Source organism: Athene cunicularia, assembly GCF_003259725.1.
Source record: "Athene cunicularia isolate RWA chromosome 4 unlocalized genomic scaffold, athCun1 chr4_part1, whole genome shotgun sequence".
Taxonomy (NCBI): Eukaryota; Metazoa; Chordata; class Aves; order Strigiformes; family Strigidae; genus Athene; species Athene cunicularia.
This window is the reverse complement of record NW_020799098.1, coordinates 776,385-798,720: the sequence shown is the minus strand read 5'-3', so window position 1 is coordinate 798,720 and position 22,336 is coordinate 776,385. Positions and strand designations below refer to the sequence as shown.

The following is a 22,336-nucleotide window of genomic DNA, read 5'->3' as shown; positions in this document are numbered from 1 at the left end:
TGGATTTTTAGATATGTCTAATTATCTAAATATTAGATGAATATCTAAATATGTAAATATTAGATATGTTTACATTGTGCAATGTGTTGAACTAGCCACAGAGATAATTTCATATATTCTGTATATTCAAAGGCCTGTATTGGTTAGTCTGGAAAGATTTCAAACGGTAGGATTATTATTTCTTCTGTTGTAGGGCTATGGCTATATATGGAAGAGGTGGTCTGTTCTTTTCCTTAAAAATATATTGTAGGTTTCTATCCTGCGTAAAACCTGAGCACAGGTTTTGGGTGCTTGGCCTTCTGTCTGCAAAAAAGCTTTCTTGTGGTCCAGGACTTGCACTTCCACGTCTGATAGTGTTCTACCTAGATTAGCAGTTGTAAAGCTCTTAATGTCTCAGAGATGTTAACTCTGCAGAACAGGCCAGCAGATTTTTTTGTGAGAGTGTGTGTGTGTGTGTGTGTGTGTGGGCTTAAAAGTTTTTGCAGAAGATCAGAGACTGTGAAAATGTTTCAGTCTGCTTTGAAAGAATTTCTCTGGGGGAGTAGACTCCGTTTTTGGCAATATCCTGATTTCACAAATCTTTATCAGAAATATTTCTCCGTGGACCATGTTCAACTAGTGCCCCAAATCCAAGAGGAGCAAAACCGTTTGATCCTGAATTCAAATTCATAGGAAAACATCGCCTGCTTTGATGATGTTGTGAAGGGATGACAGATCTCTCCTCCCTTAGAAAAACACGGGGTGGACTCGGGTCCATCCAGTCCAGCTTCCCCACGCTGATGGTGGTCGCCGGAGGATGGCTGGGTCGAGTGAGTGCTGATACATCCCCATCTGCTTTAGCCATCTCCAGCAGTTTTGCAATCGGGGATTTCTCAGCCTGAAGTGTTTTACTGTTTTACCAACTGCAGACCGATTGCTCTCGGTGCTGGAGGGGTGCGGCGAGGCAGAATCTCTACCCCGAGGAGTCTACAAACTGCCTGAAATCTGGACTTGGGAGCTATTTAGGGAGCATTAGAAGGCCTAGGAGACTGCAAATGGAAAATAAACGGCTGGGAAGCCGTGATAAAATTGGCATTAATGCAATAAACCTGCTGCCTAGTGTTTGCAATTGTCGAATATAATCTTGTAAAAGGTAAAAGCTGATGTTAGTGGGACCGGTGATCTGGGTTTCACAGCTGCCTGCCCTCGGTTTAGTCATCATCCTTCTGCAGGGGCACGTGGAGCAGCCAGGATCAACGTGGAAAGGGTCCCACGGGTGATGCCAGCCCCGTCCCTCGCTTGGAACCTTCCTCCTTTCTCCTGACCCCCGCTGCCCATCTGCAGGAGCTGCTCAGAGCGCACCCTGGGGTGCTCGCTGCAAGGGAGGGAGGAAATCGCCATCCTGGCTTGTGTCAGCACTGGTGTGGCCAGCAGGGACAGGGAGGTGACAGAGCCCTGTGCTCTGCCCTGGTGAGGCCACACCTGGAGGGTTGTGTCCAGGTTTGGGCACCTCAATCCCAGAGAGATCTGGAGGGGCTGGAGCGAGGGCAGAGGAGGGCAACGAGGCTGGGGAAGGGCTGGAGAATCAATCCTGTGAGGAGCCAGGGAAGGAGCTGGGAGTGTTCAGGGTGAGGAGGAGGAGGCTGAGGGGAGCCCTCATCCCTCTCTGCAGCTCCTGACAGGACATTGCAGAGAGGCCGGGGCTGGGCTCTGCTCCCAGGGGATCAGGGTCAGGACAAGGGGAACGGCTGGAAACTGCCCCAGGGGAGGGTCAGGCTGGGCAGGAGGAGAAAATGTTTCCCAGCAAGAGTGGTCCCAGAGTGGAACAGGCTGCCCGGGGAGGGGGGAGTCCCCATCCCTGGGGGGGTTTCAGGGCCGTTGGGATGAGCTGTGGGGGATGTGGGGTAGGGGAGAACTTTGCAGAGTCGGGTTGAGGGTTGGACTCCGTGATCCCAAGGAGCTTTTCCAACTGGAATGGTTCTGGGATTCTGTGAAAGCCCAGTGAGAGGGATGAGCAGGCCTATGCCGTACCCCAGTAATCCTCTGTGCTCTTTGCTCCCTGTGAGCTGCCTGCTTCCCCTCCCTGCACCCCCAGGTTGGGGCTGGTGCCTTTTTTTGGGGGTCTCTAAGCGTGGCGGGGGGGCAGGATGGGCTGCTCCATGCCGTGTGTCACCGCTCTGTCTCCGCAGCATCTTTCCTTGTTTCATAGTGCCGAGGAGGAGATTATTAACAGGTCCCATTCCACGTTGTTACACGGGAGGGGATTTAACAAAACCCTGTTTCCCCCTTCCAGCCCATAACTTGTGCACTCCCCTGTTTGGAGCCATTACTTTAGATGAGGAGGACCGCTCGCCTCAGGTGCTTTGGGCAGCTTTGGTTGAGGCTTGTGTACTCTCATCCAGCTAGAAATATTTCTCTCTTCTTCATCCTACCTCCTTTTTAGCAGAAAGGCCTCTTAAGCACAATTAAAAATATATAAAATAAACATGTTTCCCAGGCCTGTCCATTGGTCCCTTTCATCTTTTCTCCCCTTTTTTTCCACCACATGTCAACAGAACACTCCCCTCCTCTCTGGATTTTGGGGGAGAAGGACGGTTGCCTTAGCTTTATGCCTTGGCCAACAAGCTTAATACTGTGTTGGCTTGAACATATCCAAAGGACACAAGCTGCTTGTATGCAAATTTCTTCTTTGATCTTTCCTCTCGGCCTCCCTCCCTCCGTCCCACCCTTCAAAAATGTGCTTCCTTGTCCCTGTGCAAGACTCACTGTGTTGTTGAAAGGTGGTGGAGTCTGTGTGGAGTGTGTTTTTTAAGGAAAAAAAAAAACAAAACACCAAAAACCAACAGAATTTGTGCTTTAAAAAAAAAATCTAACTAGATATCTAGAGAATCAGGTTGTTTTTTTCCCTCCTGTTGCATAAGTACCAAAATGGCTTGTGCCAGGATGCTTGAAATTGTGTTTAAGCCTACAGTCAAGTTAAATCTCTGCTGAGCTGGCTAACAGAGCTAAAGCCTGCAATGTGATTTCATAGGGGACTGTAAACGGAGTGAGAGCAATATTAAATTAAATTTTCCCACTTTGAGAAACTTAAAAGATGCAAATACAGACAGCTACAGGTAGATGCTGATACTCTGATTGTTACGTACCCGAGATCTTGGTGTGGCTCTGTCAGACTTGCATGCCTTGCAGTTGCACTCACCTGTGCGTGACATATTAGACTTGCACGTACCTACATGTGTTCTGCACGTTTCACACTGCTCTCCTGCTGTTGTTTAGGTGCCTGGGGCCCAGGACCTGGTGGACTTCTCACCCGTGTACCGATGCCTGCACATATATTCTGTGCTGGTAAGTAACTCTGCCCGGGAGACTGGTTCTTACACTGGATTGTGGGTTAAAGAAGGCGACGGGGTGCTGCTCCTGCCATCGATGCTGCTGGAAGGAGGTGGTTGTAAAACATTTATTAATGTTCGCCTAGCTAGGAAGTGCATTACCTGAAGTAGAAAGCAGGCCAGTGATGGATGGATTTGGGTAAAAACCGCACAGTTACTTCCTGCAGGCCGCAGAAATACAAAGGGATGTGTTCTCCAAGTAGTGTGGAGCCTGGGTTTATAATATACAAATTTCTTGGTCATATAGTTTTCTTCCAAAAATTCTTCTTTGACCACAGTAGCTTCATTATTCAGTGAAATTGGAGGAGTTGCGGGGGGGGAAATTGGTTTTAAATATATTGTTTGCTGCGCTTAGGAGAAACTTTGCTGCTTTTCAAACGTTTGACAGGAGCAGATTTGCTGCTGTCCCACCCAACCCACCGTTGGACTGTATCACTCCCAGCGTCCCCACAGGCTTTGCGTGGCCTGAAGCATACGGTCACACCGAAGCGGTTCTCTGTTGGCGTTTGGTTATTGGCTAAAAAAGGGTTATTCTGAGCAGGGTCACGTTCTGGAGAACTTCTCCAGAGAGCTCCCATCTCTGAAGATGTAGGCTGCTAGATGAGCTGCGTTTTCTCCTAGGCATTATGAGTACATAAGGCATTGATTTTTTTTTTTTTTTACTTATTTATAACGAGGGCAGATAAGATGCCCTTTGTAGTTTACCCTTCAACTTTTAATTTCTGAGATGCCTCCAGCAGCGTGCGAGCCTTGCGTCTGCGGGCCCAGAGAACCTGTGTTGTTTGCAGCCGTTCTTTACCATCCTTTGGAGAGAGGGAGCTTTCAGAGGGCTCTTCTCCTGCTGTTGAGCAACCCGAAGCCCAGGCAGCAGATGAAAGGAGCGCTCTGTTCACAGCTTTCCTCCCTTTCCACGGTGGAGCCAGGCTTGAGAGAGAATTGTTTTTAAGGCACTTCTAAAGCCAGTTTCTCCAGCAATACATACAAATGAATTTGCGAAAGGAAAAGAATTGTCATAAAAAACATTTATATAAAATCTTTTTGTGCCCTCATCTGTTAATAATTATGTAATTTGGCTACAGTGCCATGATATTTTATTGGAATGAAAAAGTTAACCTACCCAAAATGTGTTACTCTGTTTATCTTGGACAAAACCCGCCTCCTCCAGCCCGGCGTTGGGAGCCCGGTTCAGGGAGTGTGCTAATTGAAGATTACAACTGGTCTGAAACGCTTTGTGGATTTCAAAGTGTCACTTTATTTGGAGAAACTTCAGTGAAGAACATGTATAACGAAAACAGGATTAGGAATCCTATTTGTGTGGCTTACGTGCATTTGTTTAATGCAAGGGTACTTATTTAATTGTGTATTTATACCTGAAGCTGTTATGAAAAGGATGAAGAGCTTTCGCTGGTGGATGTAACAGTTTTATACGTTTGAAATGGTCTCGTTTCTACATCGGGGCTTTGTTGTTGTCTTGTTGCTTTACTTGTTCATCTGAAATAGCAGTTGGTCCCCCAAAGCGTATTTAGGGAATTCCTGCTGCTAGAAGGCAGGTCTTGTGGCTGGTGCTCTGTGGTGGATCTGATTGGGATTGTCTTCTGCTGGAGGTGGGTTGGGATTGTCTTCTGCTGGAGGTGGGATGGGATTGTCTTCTGCTGGAGGTGGGATGGGATTGTCTTCTGCTGGAGGTGGGGATAGTGCCGTGGACTCGGTGATGGTGAGCTTAAACCTGCTGCAGGGGTTTCGTGCCAGTGGGTCAGTGTCCTCTCTCCCCATCCTGAGCTGAGAACATTCAGTCCTCCTCCCCCTCCTCCTTCCCTGTTTCAACCAAAAGCCCTAGTAATGAGAGAAAATACACAGCAGAGCTCTGGAGAAGGTGTGTTGGTGAGATGAGAGCAAGAGAAAAAGGTAACCAACTGTAGTGAAGGCTCCTGACAAGAAAATTGCCCTTTTCCTGACCTGTGATTGAATCCTGCCCTGGCTTTCTAGGCCCAGCTTGGGTTGAACAATGTCAGAGATCCAGCAAGCATCGAGGGAAACAGCCACATCAGTGTCAGACGGAAGGATCATAATGTAATAGTTACCAAAAAATCCTAATATTTGTCATTTACAATAGCGTTATCTAAATGCTTGGCCTGCAGTTAAAAAGGCCCACGTTGAATAAACATTGAGATATTTATTATTTTTAGTGAAATCGACCTTCCAGTCACCTCGGTTTTATGGCTGTGCTGCTTATAAATTCCCAAAGGATTATTTGAAAAATCCTACTCATATCTGCCAGCCTTATCAGCAGGGCAGAAGTTCACATATTGTAACGGGAGGTCAGCCTTCGGTCATGGTCTTACAGAGGGGGCCAGGCACCTGTAAATCCTTCCTTCAGCAACCAAGGCGAAGTACAATATCAAACAGGCAAGGAGACTTTTCCAGGAAATGCTGAACTTTCTCAGGAAGGGCAGAGGAGGGGGAAAGAAAGTGAAGGAAGGTCAGGCGGGGGTTAATTGAGAGTTGGACCTTGGCGTGGTGGCGGCTCGGGGAGGACAGGCTCTGGTGAGATGCTTTATGGGACTATTCATCCACGATTCCTTTTCTTGTGAGAAACGAGCTGGCTGACGGTGTCTTGAGGAAGATATGGGCGTAGGGGAGGCTTTGAATATTTGCAGATATCGAACAAAACATCACAAGAGTGTATTTGTGTGTTATACATGGAGTTGTACACAGGGATAACCCTTCCTTGCTCAAATAACCCTTTGATTTCATGATTTGGGTTTACGTCCCTAAACCATGACTAGAACAACAAGTCCTCACCCTGCCCGTGGTTTCTGCACGCAGCAAATATACTCAGAATTGTGTGAAAATATGCTTTTTGAATTACAGGCTTGGTTTGAAGCTGATACAAATCGGTAACCACTGAACAACCTCGGTGTCTCGGTGGGAACGCTGGTAATATTAGACAAATATATACTGTCCTTTTCTGAGGAAAATTAACAAAAGACTAGCTGGGACTGTGGAGATGGTGGTTTTTCAGGTGCCACGAGCGTCACGTAAAAGGGTTAAGGAGGGGGAGAAGAGCCAGGACATGTGAGTCTTGGGGCCTGTCCTGGTCTCCTTGGCCAAAGTCCGTGTCTAGTTTTAGCTGATCGTAAACACTAAACCCGACTCACTTTCTGTTCAGCAGCAATGTGCTATTTAAGGACATTCATCTGCAGCATGGTTAGGCTGTTGGTATCAGGTATATCTTTTCCTTGAGTTAATAGAGAAGTTTGTTGAAAATGGTAATATTATTATATAAAGAAGAAACAAGAACATTTCAGTGAAGTGATTTTGCCATTGACGTTTTTATCTTTTATGTTGTCTTTGACCAAAGTCTATGTAATGCTCAAGTTGCTTTGATCGATATCCAAAATAAATGAGGAAAGGTGAGGTTTGGGCCAGATGGTTTATCTGCTGGAGCATCTGAACAGCTGTTGGGTGCCTTGTATTTCAAGGCCAAGACATGGAATTGCTTTGCTTTACATAACATAAAATGAAAAGCAGTTTTTGTTTCATGTTTCCCGTAAGCTGTAGCAAGGCAGAAAGCAAAGAGTGAACGAAGAGCAGAAAGGAATTTTTTTTTTTTTTCCTAAAAAAAAAAAAAAGCCAGAAAAAGTCAGAGTGTTTTGCACAGAGGGTGCTCCCAAGATATTGTCTCAAAGGCAGCTGACGGTGATTTAAGTCGCTTAAGCTCCTACTTCAGCCAGTGCTGTTGCCTGTTAGTACTCATTTAGGGTTTGCCTTAGCTAGGTGGGTTTTTTTAGCTTTATGCTAATTGGTTACCAATTACTTTGAGGTTCTTAACATGTTCATGAAGACACTGGTATTGACACTCCCAGCTCTTTGATCCAAGCTACAAAGGGGTTATTTTAGGGTAAAGAACAAGTGTCCAAAAAAAAAAAAAAAAGAAAGAAAGAGAGCAGATTCTGATGTAAATAGAAGCTTAAAACTGTAGCTGCCTCCTAGTTGATGAAGTATTTCTGGAGAATCCCAGAGCTGGATAATTTAGATAAATAGCAGTTGACAGGTATTTACTATAAATTTGTCGTATCTCGCCACTGACGTTTTTATCTGCTGTATTGCTTCTACCCCAAATCTCTCTAACCCTAAAGCTGCTTTGATGCACAAAGTACATTAGGAAAGCTAAAAAAAAGGTGAAACAAATAATAAAAAAGCCCCACTTTACTAAATGAAGAAATGTCTTTAAATTTCTGTATTAAAACGCATGCACTGTGCTCAGGCTGTATCCACGTGGTATGTTTTTCTTGCCTATTTTAGGGAAGTATATAATGTTTTGTGTCTCTTAGCTGCGCGGAGCTCAGGGACTCAAGGTAAATTGTTGGGCTGAGGATGGGAAACACCACTTTGTACCTCCAAGCTGAGCAGGTTTCATTTGAAGTGGGAGATGCCACAAATCCGGCGGTTGATCATTAGTCTCCTCCCAGCCCTCCACTTAAATCCTTTTTTTTTTTTTTTTTTTTTTTTTTTTTTTTTTAATTCCTCTTAGAAGTGTGCTGGTGATCGTGCTGCCTGCATTAATCCTCCTTTTTCTGCCTTTGTGGGCTAATAAACTGGCAGGCTGGTTGCTCATCTGCTTGCCCGTGGTGGCTGTGACGCAGCCCGTCGTTCCTGCCCCCCTCTCCCCACCTCTCTGGGGGGGCTCCAGCATCCCCACCAAAATGTTTGTTCTTTGGGAAAGGGGCAAAACAATTGAAGTTCTTCTTTCAAGGGATGAGAAAGCCTCTTATAGGAACCACAATTCAAATAATAAGAGCTACCCAACCCTCTCTTTCATATGAAAACGTCTCTTCTTTCTCTTTGTAACGCTAGTTGTTTCTTTTATTTGATACTGAAACACAAGCTGTACCATGGAAAGTCTGTGGTTTACTTCTATTTTTGAGATCAGGGTTGTAAAGTTTTCCCTCGGTGTCCTTGGGAACTTTAAAACTTTTTTTTTTTTTTTTTTTTTTTTTTGGACGGGGGAGGTGGTGGTGGCGGAAAAAAAACCCGTCCTTCTCGAAGTCTCTGCTAACTCCTTGTTCATCTCAGACACTTTGCAGATTGTCCCATCGTTGTGTCCTGGCATATCTCACTGTCTGCTGACTTGGCTGACCCAGTGGTGCCTGGTGGAGTTAGATAGCTATAAACACAGCTCTGAGATCATAGGGAAAGGCTGAGGGTGAGACACTTTGTGCACTGGATTGATAAGGACACAGGAAAAGCCATTAGAGTGAACTGGTGTCAGTGACCTGTGATAACCATTCTGTACTACGTGCTAATGGACCCTGGGTAGTGTGTCTGTCTGTAGTGGCAATAGATTTAACTTTTGTAATTGTCATATTGCTCTTTTAACCCCGTGACCTTATTACCCATGAGAAAACCACTTGGCTTCGATCAAAGAAGCAGCAAAGAAATCAGTGTTCATTCTAAGCTGGCTAGATATGATCATAGGCAGCCTTGATTCTTAAAATATTCAGCGAAAAAAAAAAAAAAAAAAAAAAAAAAAAGGAGGTTTACTACAATAGCCCGGATGCAGACTTCTTGTCACCTGAGGTTAGGAACAGCAGCCGTGCTTTCCCAGGGCTTTGCAAAGCCCAGCACAGTCACTTAATCACTGCATATACACTGATATTTTAAATTTAATGCTGATTTCACCCTGATTCCACTCTTAGTGGTTAACTCTGTTAGTCCTGACCAGGGGAAATACATTCCTTCTGTTCAGAATTTCATCACATTATTCAGATTGGATGGGCCTTCAGGAGGTCTCAGGTCCAACCTCCTGCCGCAAGTAGGGGCAGCTCTGAGATCAGAGCAGGTTGCTCCGGGCTTTATCCAGTCTGGTCTTAAAACCTTCAAGGACCCAGACTGCAAAACCTCTCGGGGCGACTTGTTCTGCTCCTTGCCCTCCGTGTAGGTGTTGAAGGTGGGTGCCTGGTCCCCCTGAAGCCGTCACTCCTCCAGGCTGAACAAGCTCCATCAACCTCCCGCTTGTGGGGCGAGTTCTCCAGCCCCCGACCATCTTGGTGGCCTCCAGTGAACTCGTTCCGGTTTATCGGTGTCTTTCCTGTATTTGGGAGGCCCAAAACTGAATGCAGGGGATAGATACAGCCTCAACGAGTGCTGCGTAGAGGGGGGTGATTGCTTCCCTCCGTCTACTGGCTTTGCTCCTGTTCATGCAGCCCGGGAGGCTGTTGGCTGCCTCTGCTGCCAGGGCAGACGGCTGGCCCGCGTTCAGCTCCTGTCTGCCAAGGCTCTTGGGCCTGATCCACAGAGCTGCTCCCCAGGCACTCAGTCCCCAGTCTGTGGTGTTGCAAGAGGTTCTTCCTTCCCAGGTGCAGAGCTTGGCATTTCTCCTCACTTATTTTCACCGGGTTCCTGTCAGCCCATTCCCCCAGCCTGCTGTGGCCCTGCTCTTGAGTTTATTGACTTTTCCCCCCAGTCTCGGGTCAACTGCAAAGTACATGAGACTGTGCTCTGTTGCCTCACAGAACTACTCCGGTTGGAAAAGCCCCTCGGGATCACCGAGTCCAACCCTCAGCCCAACTCTGCAAAGTTCTCCCCTACCCCACATCCCCCACAGCTCATCCCAACGGCCCTGAAACCCCCCCAGGGATGGGGACTCCCCCCTCCCTGGGCAGCCTGTTCCACTCTCGGACCACTCTTGCTGGGAAAAGTTTTCTCCTAATGTCCAGTCTGACCCTCCCCTCTGTCTCCTCCAAATTAAAGAAGTGAAGCAGGATGGGTCCCGGGCAGACCCCTCTGTGGATCCCCACTTGTTACCAGCTCTTGGGTAGGGTACAATTTGTTAATCACAACCCCCTCACCGGTTATTTACCCATCCAGCTGATCACTCATTCAGACCAAGGCATTGGAATTAGGTACAGGAATGTTGTGGGAAAGCGTGTCCAAAGCCTTGCTGAAGTCAGTGACGCTCACTGCTTTCCCTTCATCCATAAATCCTGTCGTGCTCTCACAGAAGGCAGTCACATCCTTGGCATAACTTCTGACTAAATCTGTGCTGGTTGTTCCCTTCCCCTCCATATTCTTGAAAATGTGTCTCAGGAGGACTCAGATCATGACCTCCCCAGGGACTGAAGTGAGGTTGAGTGTGCTGTAGTTCCTCCTATCGTGTTTTCAGCCTTTTTTGCAACATTTACCTTTTTCCACTTGTTGGGAACCTGTTGGGAACCTGTCTTGTTTTTTAGTATTTTGGTGTTTGGGGTTTTTTGTTTGATTTTGTTGTTGTTGTTGTTTCTTTTTTTTTTTTTTTAATATATATAATGTTATTTTAACTACTAAGGGGTCTCTGGTTCTAGGGAGCTCTAAGATCAGGACTGCTTTTGTTACGAGATGTTCACCTTGAGTGCTGCAGAGTACAGACCAGCTGAAGGACCCTGAAGACCAACACCACTATTGTTTAAGTCTGGGAAGGCTCTTGCTAAGTTTGCTCCGTTTCCAGGTGTTGGGGGCTCAGAAGGGTCTCGGGAATGTTTGGAAAATGCATCAGCTATCCCAGAGAACTTTGTGGTGATTTCCAGAAGCGGTGGTATCTCAAAAATAACAAGTGATAGAGGTGGAAGTGTGCTGATTTGCAAAGCATTTCCCTGAAGAGCATTGAGTTTTCTAAGGTAAAACTCAGTTCAGCAGAAAGGGAAATCTCTGACAGGCATTCCCATTACATCTTTTCTTATGCTTTGGTTATAGACTTGTCATAATTTAGACTGGAAGAGACTCATGGAGAAATTAGGTCCAACCCTCCACTCAAGGCTAAATTTATAGTTGAGTTTTGAGGATCTTCAAGGGTGGAGACTACCTCTCTGGGTCCCTGTTGCAGTGTTTGACCACCCTTAGTGTACGGGATTTTTTTCTCCCTGTGATTAATTTGAATTTATCTTTTTGCATTTTGTCCCTTGCCTCTCCTTTTGCTGTGCATTTCCCAAGGGAAATTCCCTATAATCCTGTCTTAGATATGCTTCCTCACCCTTCACCTTCCTCATCTTTCCTCCTGTGTTGTGCTCCAGCTCCCTCAGTTACCTTGGTGGCCACTTCTGCCCTCGCTTCAACGTGTAGCACACCAGTATCTCTACAGCTGCTCTTTTGCATAAAGCCTTTTTATTTAAGACTTTTAAAGCCTTTTTTTTAATTGCAGCTGCATCACAAGTGACACTGCTACACTGAGCTGATGCTGATAATTCAATATTTAGTACTTATTTTTGCTCCTAAAAATAAATAAATGGCAATGCCAGTGCCAGTTCATAGTGATGTGTGAAAGATATCGCAGGATAACACTAGACCCAAATTTGATCCTGGTGAATCAGTTCCAACTTTTTCTTGACTATCCCCAAAACTGGAAGGAAAGCAGAGTCCCAGGAACCCCTCTTAGAACTGAAGTCTTGCCCGTGAGCCGCCCTTAGCGCCACTGCCTCCACGCTCCCTGTGTGGAAATCACTGGAAAGCAAAAGTACTAAGATACACGTGGAAGCAAAGTTGTGAGATATACTGGCCCCGTCTTGCCTTGTGGTGTGAAGTATTTTGGTCGCCCTGGGCTTCAGCCTAGAGTATGTGTGAGATGTGGACTCTTAAGGCTGCTAGAAAAAGCGGCTTTAGGAAGATCCTTCTGCGTGAGGACTGTTGCACTAGTTGTGTTAGCAAAGCTGTGTATTTTCTGCATAAATTAACCCCAGGGGAATGATCATGTGCTGACCAGAAACTTTTTTTTTTTTTTTAAAAAGAGCAGAGTGCGTTTGTGGGGGAGGAGGGGGCTGTAAAATAATAAGCCACCATGTTTTATGCATCTCAGAAAATGGCTCGATGCACAGCTGCGGTTGCTGTTTTCCTGCTCTGTATGTTGTTTCTCATCTTAAAGGCCTATATGCACTGTATCTGGGAAATGATTGCCATCCTGTTTTCAATAAAACCCTTTTTTTATGAAGGGTCTTGAGTTGGCTGGACATTAATTCTCAATCTGTTTACAAATATTTGCGCAGGAAAGGGTGAGCAATGTTCAGGACGGGCTTATGACGCATATACCCCCCATTTCAGTCCTTTGTTCAGGAAAATGTGGAAACAAGGCAGTTGTTGTACAATGAACAAACGCTGCCTTCGCATTCCAGGAGCGCGGTGCGGGAGCCGCTGCCTGCGGGGCAGCCCTGCTCTCGCAGTGGGAAGATGAGAAGCACTCAGCACCATCCCAACATTAAAAAAAAAAAAAAAATAAATTGCTTCGTCTCAGAGATCGACAGGCAGCTTGGGTCATGTTTTATGAAGGGTGATGGAAAAGCTCCGATTCAGGGGGTTGGTAATTGTTGTGTGCAAAAGCAGGGATATGGGCAACACGTTCAGAAGGTGAGCGTTGCCCTCAGAGAGGTTTTCCTTGGCTCTGCTCTCCTCAGTCCCTTGGAATGAGAGGTTTGGCTTCTGAGAAAGGTGTCTCATTGCTTTTATCATTTCTACCTGGAGGTCTGGGTGACTTCTGATCTTCTAGCTTCCTCGCTTTGCAGAGACAGAATCATCTCACGCTGAGCAACGCACAAGAGCTGTTACGAGAGCAGGGATTTGTCTCTTGCCTTTAAAACTTCTTGCCTGGCTTTACTCCTCCAGCTTGTCTTGCCCCAGCGGTGGTTGTTTTAGGATGTTGAAATGCCTTGAAATCCCAGAATCACTCAGGTTGGAAAAGCCCCTCGGGATCAGCGAGTCTAACCCTCAGCCCGACTCTGCAAAGTTCTCCCCTACCCCACATGCCCCACAGCTCATCCCAACGGCCCTGAAACCCCCCCAGGGATGGGGACTCTCCCTCCCTGGGCAGCCTGTTCCACTCTCGGACCACTCTGTCTGGGAAACATTTTCTCCTCCTGCCCAGCCTGACCCTCCCCTGGGGCAGTTTCCAGCCGTTCCCTCTTGTCCTGTCCCTGATCCCCTGGGAGCAGAGCCCAGCCCCAGCCTCTCTGCAATGTCCTGTCAGGAGCTGCAGAGAGGGATGAGGGCTCCCCTCAGCCTCCTCCTCCTCACCCTGAACACTCCCAGCTCCTTCCCTGGCTCCTCACAGGATTTATTTTCCAGGTAATCCCTCAAATCCTTCAGGATAAAAAACTTGTTAAGAGTAACACAGGCTGAAAGGTTGTACCTGTTCCTTCTTGTAATTGTTTCAAATATTAACCAAAGGATGTACATGGAACTCTGTAGCAAAGTCTTTATGGTAGTAATAGCTTGGGTATGCCATGGAGCATGTTTTCTGCAGCTGCTGGATGGGAAGCCTCATGATATTTTTATGTATAGACCCTATAACTGAATGGGCGCGCACTGGCTCGTACGAGTGGCCACGATAACACAAGTGGTGTTATTGCCCTTTAGAGAAGCTACTGTTGTGTCTGTCTTCACAGCGTCACAGAAGCAGGATCAGCTAGAGTGGGGTTTCTCGGGGCCACATCCAGTTGGGATGGAAACCTCACAGCGTCTCTGGGCAGCCCGATCCAGTGCTCGATCACCCTCACAGTAAAAAGATGTTTTCCTATATTCAGTGCAAATTCCTGTATATCAGTTTGCCCCGTCACCAGGGGCTTTGCCTTCTTAGACTGGCTCTGAGGAAGGATTTCTGTGCAGAAGGGGCTGTTGGGCGTTGGAATGGGCTGCCCAGGGCGGGGGGGAGTCCCCGGGATCCCTGGAGGGGTTGAAGAGTCGGGCTGAGCCAGCGCTGAGGGATCTGGGGGAGTTGGGAACGGTCAGGGGGAGGGTCATGCTTGGGCTGGATGATCTCCAAGGGCTTTTCCAGCCAAGATGATTCCATCATTCTGTGATCCTTTATTTCCCCCATCAGGAGCTTGTACACACTGAGCGGGTTCCTCTGAGCCTTCTCTCCTCCAGGCTGAGCAGTTCTGGGTCTCTTGCCATATGTCCCACGCTCCCATCCCTCAAGATCTTGGTGGCCTTTCTCTGGGCTTGCTCCAGTGTTGTCTGTTGTGCTGGTGAGCGCAGACCTTGACCCAGCCGTGTCTCACCTGTGCTGAGTAGGAGCAGGATCATCCCTCTGGACCTGCTGGCAACACTCTGCCAAACACAGCCCAGGTGTCTGTTGGCCTCTGCTGCAAGGGCACGTTGCTGGGTTGTTGTCAACTTGGTGTCCACTGGAACCCCCAGGTCATTTTCTGCTGAGCTTCATCCCAGCTGGTCACCCCCAGCATGTACTGGTGCCTGGGGCTGTTCCTTCCCAGGGGCAGGGCTTGGCATTTGTTGACCTTCATGAGGTTCTTCTTGGGCCATTTCTCCAACCTGCCCAGGTCCCTCTGATCTGACAGTGGGTCCTTCCAGTTTTATCATCTGCATTTTCAGGGAGTAGAGGAATCACAGGCAGGTTTCACCTAACAGAGCTCATAATCACAGAATCATCTAGGTTTGAAAAGATCTTGAAGAGCATCAAGTCCAACCATTAAACCCAGCTCTGTGGGTAGGAGGAAGGAGAATTCTTATTCTGCTCAAAGCCAAGTGCTGGTGCTTGTGCTTATGTCTCTGCTGGTGTAACATCTATTTCTCTGCCTGGGCAGTTTGGCTTCTTGACTTAACTGTTTTCTATAAACCCATAATTATTACAAACGTGTTGGTTTAGGTGGGCAGAGCTGAGAGCTGCTCAAACCAGAGGTCATGCTGGTCTGCTTCTGATTGGGATTAGACTGTACAGCATCCTGTGTGCCTGTTTAAGTTCAATTTATATGGACCACTGCCTTAAAAAGAGGCCAAAAATGGTTGTGAAATGTGGAAGTGGGTTGCCAGGACAGGACTTCTTTCCCAGTACAGCACGTGTAGCTAAAACTGGATGTGCTGCTCCTCAGCAGCACTTGGACCAGGAGGTCTCTTTATTAGTTTATCTTGTTTTTATTTCTGTGTGCTCCCTGACCATTCCCCTATGTTCTGTGATGGAAGAACAAAAAAAAAAAAAAGAAGAAGCAAATGTAATATTCCAACCCAAACCATTTTATATCACTGTCTTAGGAATGAGCTGCATTTTTCTGTTTGAACGTGGCGTGCGGGACGGGTGCTTCTCTGCTCCTTCCCGAGTGTGTGCTTGGATTCCGGGAGGGGGAGAGCGAAGAGCTTTGAACTCAAATCATCTAGCAGTTCAGTACTGTCTCCTCATGAAAATATCCCATTTAAGGACTTTTTTTTTTTTTTTTTTTCTCCTTAATTGATGGGAGCCCTGACAAGAGCTGATTAGCTGTTGGGGTTGCATCCTTCCTTGCAAAGCTTGTGACCGATTTCCACCACTTCCTTCCTTCCTTGAGACCGGGGAGTGAGCTTTCTTCTACGAGCAGACAGTTGCCTCCCAGAGGTTTTATGCACGGTGGCCTCACATGGAAGACTCTGTGGGCTTGTCCTGAATATATTCCTTTTCCTGGCAGCTCGTTCATTATAAAGTTTTAATGAATTCTAAATATATTATGAAAAGAGCACGTGGTTAGAAACCATCTCCACTCATTTTTGCACTGGGAAGCGTTGGGTCGTGCTTTTCTTTGCGGAGAGGGTGGATTGAAAGCAAGTGGAGGAGAAAGGCACGTCCCCGTGTGCTTAACCTTGCAGGTCACCTGGAACGGGAGGAGATTGCCAAAAATGCAACCTGAAAATGTTTAGCTGCTGCTGTTTATAATGAGGAAATATCTGTCTACATCATCGCTTTGTAACTTTTCAAAAGTATGAGTTAAAAAGGAGAAGGGGGGGGTGGGTTTGGAGAGGGAGCTACACCGCCGTATTTTCCAGAATGAGAAACACAGGCTACTTGTTCAGTCAATTCAGTTTAGGTCAAATGTAGTTATGAAAAACAGATGATTGCTGGTGATCAAGCTGTACTTTGACAAATATCCCATTGTTTGAGCGTGCAGTGATTTCTTCGGAGCGTTACCCTGTGCGGGGCTTGGCGATTGCCTCCCTCCGGCCCGGAGCTGGCGTGGGGTTGGGTGCTCCAAACCCAAGGGCTTGGCTCCCCAGGAGGAGGGATTGCACAGAAAGAAAGGCTCGGTGCAAAATGGGTGAAGTTTCCACTCCCAACTATTAAAATGAGCTCACTCGGGCTCTCTGAAGTGCTCGAAAGGATGTTGCTACCTGTGTATACGATGTATATGAAGGTTTATTTGGGCGATGCTGGTATTGGAGAGAAGCTCCTCGATAATAGCGTCGCTTTGAGTTATTTATTCTTCTGTGGTTTCCCCTAGAAAATATTCACTACGAATTATGTCTGTAGGGTGAGAAACCTATTATTCACGATGCAGAGACGGGACTAGTTGAAGCTGAGATAAATGTACGTGTCCCTGTGTGAGTGACCCAGGGAAAGGCTGAGCCCTGCTCTGACACTGGCTGGGCCTTGGGCTTTTCTGCTTCGGAGCTGAGTGTTGGTGCTTTGGTGGTATTGCTCTGCAAGGTGGCTGTTCTTGATCTGAAATGTCACAGTGTCTTATACTTCGGGTGTATTTTCGAATTTGTAAGGTTGAGAAGCAACGTGGACAGATATGTGTGACGTGACTCTGGCTTTATGGGCGGTATGAAGACTGTGAAATGCCAAGGGAGTGTTTAATACATTTTAGGATCTTTGTTCTGAAATCAGTATCCCTTTCCTCGGGTGTCTGTTGGCTTATGGATTGTGAGGGATTCATTCCGGGTAGCTTCAACTCGGACAAGCTTTTCTTTCTGTGCCTCATGGCTTGTCACACCATCTAAAAGCACTTACATAATCAACTAGGTTGGAAAGGACCTTGAAGATCATCCAGTCCAACTGTTAACCCAGCACTGACAGTTCCCAACTCCACCAGATCCCTCAGCGCTATGTCGACCCTACTCTTAAACATTCAGTCTTACCAAAACCGGTCCCCAAACCCAAGAAACTCATCAGCCCTGACTCAAGGTGGTTTATGACCCAGCACGGACCAGCTTGTGTCCGTGAAGATACTGGTGAGAAGGTTGGGTTGATCGGTGCGTGATCCAGTGGATCATATGCCAGGATGTATATGCAGATGGCTGGGAAGTCTAAAAGCAGAAATGAGGTTGACTTGGAAAAGCTTTTTTTTCTGGTAGAAGAAGCTCTCTTGCGTGTCTGTCCTTGGAGCAGTTACAGGAAATATTCCATTAGACGCCGGGAAGACCGAAGGGCTGGATTTGTGTATGGTCCCGGGCACTGGCATAGCTTTTAGAAACATACACTGTTACTTGATGTATTTTGTCATCTGAAAACAAAATCAAAGCTATTAAAAATAGGGAAAAATGGTTCGTGTTTGACTTGTTATCGGTGTCACGGGTCTTCGAGGCATGAACGTGCGTTGGATCTTCTGTTGGGCAGCTACCACTCAGAGATAAACTTTTGGCTATTAATCACGGGAGGAGATTAGACTTTCCAACAAATCTGAATTTGTGCATGTTACTTTCTACTCCTTTGGAACAGCATTAACTCCGAGGAACTGTGAAAGCTCGAGCTGTCATCTCAGAAAAGTTTAATGTCCTTCTCGCCTTTTACAGCTCCGTGCGCTCTGCGCTTCACTTCATTTGTCAGGCACAGCAACTCCAGATTTGGAGTACTACGTCTTTCTAGCTTTTAAAAAGTAAAATTTTTTAACAGCAGAAAAAGGCCCCCGAGGGAAATATTTTGAAGTATTTGAGTCTTTATGTTCCTTCTGGATGAACATATCCCTTTTTCATATTGATAAATATAAAAATACTGTTTTAAAAGGTTGGCCATGTGTTCAGTGTTTATACAAGCAAACCAGCTCTCTTTATCTAGGATGATGTGATGTTAAATCGCATGTTGGACTGGGGCAACAGTCTTGTCCTTGGTCTGGTTTAAGGAAAAGCTGTGGTACCCAATCCTGGCTAAGAAGAATAACATAACAAATGATACTTGTGTAGCAGAGACTGAAAACCTTGCACTCCCTACCTCTCGTTAAATGAACCCAGCAACTCTAAACCGATGACTGAGCAGTAGCAAATACACTAAATGTTTCTACTGCTATTAAATGGAAAAGAAAACACATTTCTGGTTAACATTTAAACCTATTAAAATGTGATTGAAGTGGAATTCGCATCTTGCATTGCTTGGAAGATTTACTGTGGCTACTCGTCTGTCACGTTAGGAGAACTCGCTTCACCCTGAAAATCCCTACATTTCACTAAAATCTCCATATTTAGCTCGTGCAGCTTTATACCCGCGTGCAGATGCTTCCCTTGGAGCTGCGATGCCTCTGCCTGGGTGGTGGGTGACCTGATTGAGAAGATGGCAAGTAAGAGCACAACTGCGCAGGGCGAGAATTAATGTAGTCAGCTGATCAGGACAGTGTAGGATTTTAGGTAAAAGGGACATTGGATCTGGGTGGGCTCTGGGCAGAAGAATCGTCCTGGTGCAGCGAGCTGCTTGCGTGTGGAAGGGTGATGACCCACCAACGGGGTTTTGGTGAGTCCAAGGGTTTTGCTTTTCCTTGGAGAGCTTCTGCCCTAGTTCTTGCCCAACGAACTGCTTCATCTCAGGAAACCCGAAGGTCACAGAAATCTGTTGCTGTATTTGAAATCTCAAGTTTCTAATTTGAAACTTCGATCGGGCCTGGGAAGAGGCAGGTCTTCGTCTCCCCATCCTCTCCCCTGGCTGATGTCTTCTCTGCTTTTGGAGTGAGCGGTGAACATACACGTGAAAAAGTGCCCTTTCTCCTAGAAGGTTAAATTTTTAACAGGAATAAACTTGAAAGAGATTCCTCTCCCTTCTCCTCTTGCAAAGCTCCCTGAAACCTGTGATGCTATCGGAAAAGTGAAATGGGTTGTGAAGGCAGCTTCTCAACACGAGCGTGCTTGAAACCAGGCGTGCTGCTTGTAATTTTACTTTAAAAATTCCTTAGAAAAAAAACCCATCCATCTGTTTTGTGGATAGAGATATTTGTTCTCTCTCTCTTCTTGAGTGGACTTACTGCAGGGTTGGAGCATGGAGCATCACTTCTTCATCCGATCCTTCTCCTCTGCCTGTATTTGGGAGAAGGGATGAGCTTTTGGGTGGGTGTAATTCCTTCCAGAACTGCATTTTGCAGCCTGACAGACCCCTGCTAAGGCTCTGCTGGCTGCAGAAATAAACTTTATTGGTGGGAGAGGGAGATCCACTGCACAGATAGAGCCGAGTTGTTGATGTCTTTGGCCTGTAGTTTTTAGGAGATGTTTTCTGTGTGCTTCATCCAGCCCGTCGAGCGCTTTGAAGATAAGAGCACCTGAGCCCCAATTCTCCATGGTTAGCCACGGCGTGGGGGAGGCTTCGGGTGTGCTGATCGCCTGTGCTGCCGTGACGGTGCCCGGATTTGGGGCTTGATTGCAGGATTTTGGTGGCTTTCAGCTCCTCCAAGCTGTGCAGCACGAGTCACTTCTGCTTTGTCATGCAAAATGGATTTTTTTAAAGAGAGAATATGAGATTATATGCACTGTTTTCATCATAATTGAATCGTAGAGTGACAGACTAGTTTGGGTTGGAAGGAACCTTAAAGATCATCTAGTTCCAATGTGCAGGGCCACCTTCCACAAGCCCAGGTTGCCCAAAGCCCCGTCCAACCTGGCCTTGAACCCTTCCAGGGAGGGGGCAGTCACAGCTTCTCTGGGCAGCCTGTGCCAGGGCCTCACCCCCCTCACAGGGAACAATTTCTGCCTTAGATCTGATCTAAATCTCCCTCTGTCAGTTTAACCCCGTTCCCCCTCGTCCTATCCCTCCCCCTGATGACGAGTCCCTCCCCCCGTTCCTGCAGCCCCTTTCAGCCCTGGGGGGCCGCTCTAAGGTCTCCCCGGAGCCTTCTCTTCTCCAGCTGAACCCCCCAACTCTCTCAGCCTGTCCTCACAGGGGGGCTCCAGCCCCCCCAGCATCTCCGTGGCCTCCTCTGGCCCCGCTCCAGCAGGTCCGTGTCCTTCTGCTGTTGGTGCCCCAGAGCTGGACCCAGCCCTGCAGGGGGGTCTCCCAGAGCAGAGCAGAGGGGGAGAATCCCCCCCTTGCCCTGTGCCCACCCTGCTCAGGGTGCAGCCCAGCACACCATTGGCTAAATTTCCCTAGTTTTTAAAGACTTACAGCCTGTTCTGTTCTCTAACCTCTGTTTTCTCTGAAGCTTTGACACAAGGTCTTGACACTAGAAGTTTATGTGGGCACGGGAAGCTGTTGGGCAAATTTATGGAAAAAAATCCATCAAGGGCTATTAAATAGTAAGACCTGGCTTGTGGCTCAGGGAGTCCCCACACTGTGAGTTGCTGGAAGCCGAGAAACGCTGCTGGAAAAGCTGGATTATGTGTTCGCCCTGTTCTTGTGTTATTTTTCAGTAACACCAGGTCTGGTGCTGGCCGGTGCTGGAGGCAGGGCGCTGTGCCCGGCCTCTGCCGCCACGTAGCATTTGCACGCGCGTAGTAGGAGAGTTGGTTGTTCCTGCTGGTTAAATTCAGGTTTTATTTAGTTATGTCAAACACCTGCCTGAGCCCCGTGCAGGCAGGACACGGGCTGTCTCCTGACAGCTCTCAGGCACGGCTCCGTGACTGCGTGGAAGACCTCAGGGCTCTCCGGTCTTGCCAAGGGTTTGAGAAACATTAAATTTCGGATCTTTTTATTATTTGAACGAGGTTAAAATACTTCTAGCTGCTTTGCAGAACAGAGGCTACTGCTTTTTTAAACCTGGGCATTTCTGATTTTTCCTAGTTAGACCAGTGCAGGTAAACAAGAATGAGGGGAAAGTACTTGTGGCGTTTGTAAAAATATTTATTTCCTGGACTGAGCAATTGAAGGGCACTTTATTCTCATTTCCATGCTTTTTTTTTTTTTTTCCCCTTGCAATTACAGGGATTAGAAATACCTACTTATTTCTTTTCAATGAAAGCTTAGATAGCTAGGCAGCACTCCTGATTCCAGCTTCTGAGACTGAGGTGAAACATTTGAACCCCTGGTTGGGATCTTGAGAGCAGAGTTCACACCGTAATGGCTTGTTTGATTTTGAGAGGAGAATTTGAGGTGAGAGCTACCCAGCCCTTCCACCAAGCTGAAGTGGCAGTTCTGTGCTGACAATTTTAGTGGCTTCAGTCTTTCTTTTTTTCCGTTTAAGTCTTCAATTCTTCCATCTCGTTGCCAATGACGGTTTTCTGTCTCTGCATTGATGGTTTCCCGCTGCAAGAAGATGGGAGCTCCTGCTCATGGCCAAAGTAAGGAGTTAAATATTTGGCTTTTCACTTCTGGTCCCCAGTTCCTGCGGTTGCTTTTGTGCTGATCCCTTGGAGAGGACGTGGAAAATGCTGAATGTTTAGTTCCTCTACAGCACCAGCTAGCGTGGGAGCACGGGCTGGGGAGCTGGTGAGCACCAGGATCTGGTTCTCTGTTTCTGAATTTCTGTGTCTTAAACTGAGAAGAGAGCAGTTTGCTCCTCTCTGTCTCTCACAAGCCGTAAAAATTCCACATTTCTCACCAAATTCTAATTTCCTCCTATTGGGGAAAACTGGAGCATCTATAAAAGGGGCTGATGTGGGAAGAAGTTGGCTTCTGGTCCAGACAGAGCGAGGTGATGCTCGTCTCCAGACTTGTCATCCGTCGGATTGAGCCCAGCGCGTCGCATCCCTGCGAGCTGCCAGGCATTTTTTGGGGATGGAAACTCCTCTTTTTGCTAGTGTGGCCCTGCTGGTTGTCATCCTGGGTCAGAGGTTGCAAAAAGCAGTAGTTAATTAAAGCTTTATTAGATGTAGTTAGTACCGCTCTGAAAGGAGCCAGCCAAGCTAAGGCCGCTAATAAAGGCCCTTTGTTAAGTTATTTAATAAATTAACACTCGGCTGCGGCGGGGAGGCGATTACAAAAGCCAGGCTCGTTAATCAGCGTGTTTACCCTCTTCAAACGGCCCAGCCGCGCGGTTCCCTAATCTTTACCCACCAGATCTGGTGGGAGGTGTGCGGGCAGCTGCCGGCCCGGGGACGGGAAGCGCCTCCGCGGG

At 47.1% G+C, this 22,336-nt stretch overlaps 1 protein-coding gene across 3 annotated transcripts in view; it reads left to right on the top strand.

The window, feature by feature from the left end:
• The window catches only part of EXOC6B (exocyst complex component 6B), a 158,354-nt gene that overhangs the window by 8,014 nt on the left and 128,004 nt on the right, over positions 1-22,336 (top strand). For all 3 annotated transcript variants that reach the window (XM_026847047.1, XM_026847046.1, XM_026847045.1), the window contains exon 2: positions 3,256-3,324. In XM_026847047.1, the coding sequence (XP_026702848.1) occupies positions 3,256-3,324 (69 nt within the window). The remainder of the gene's footprint in view (positions 1-3,255; positions 3,325-22,336) is intronic.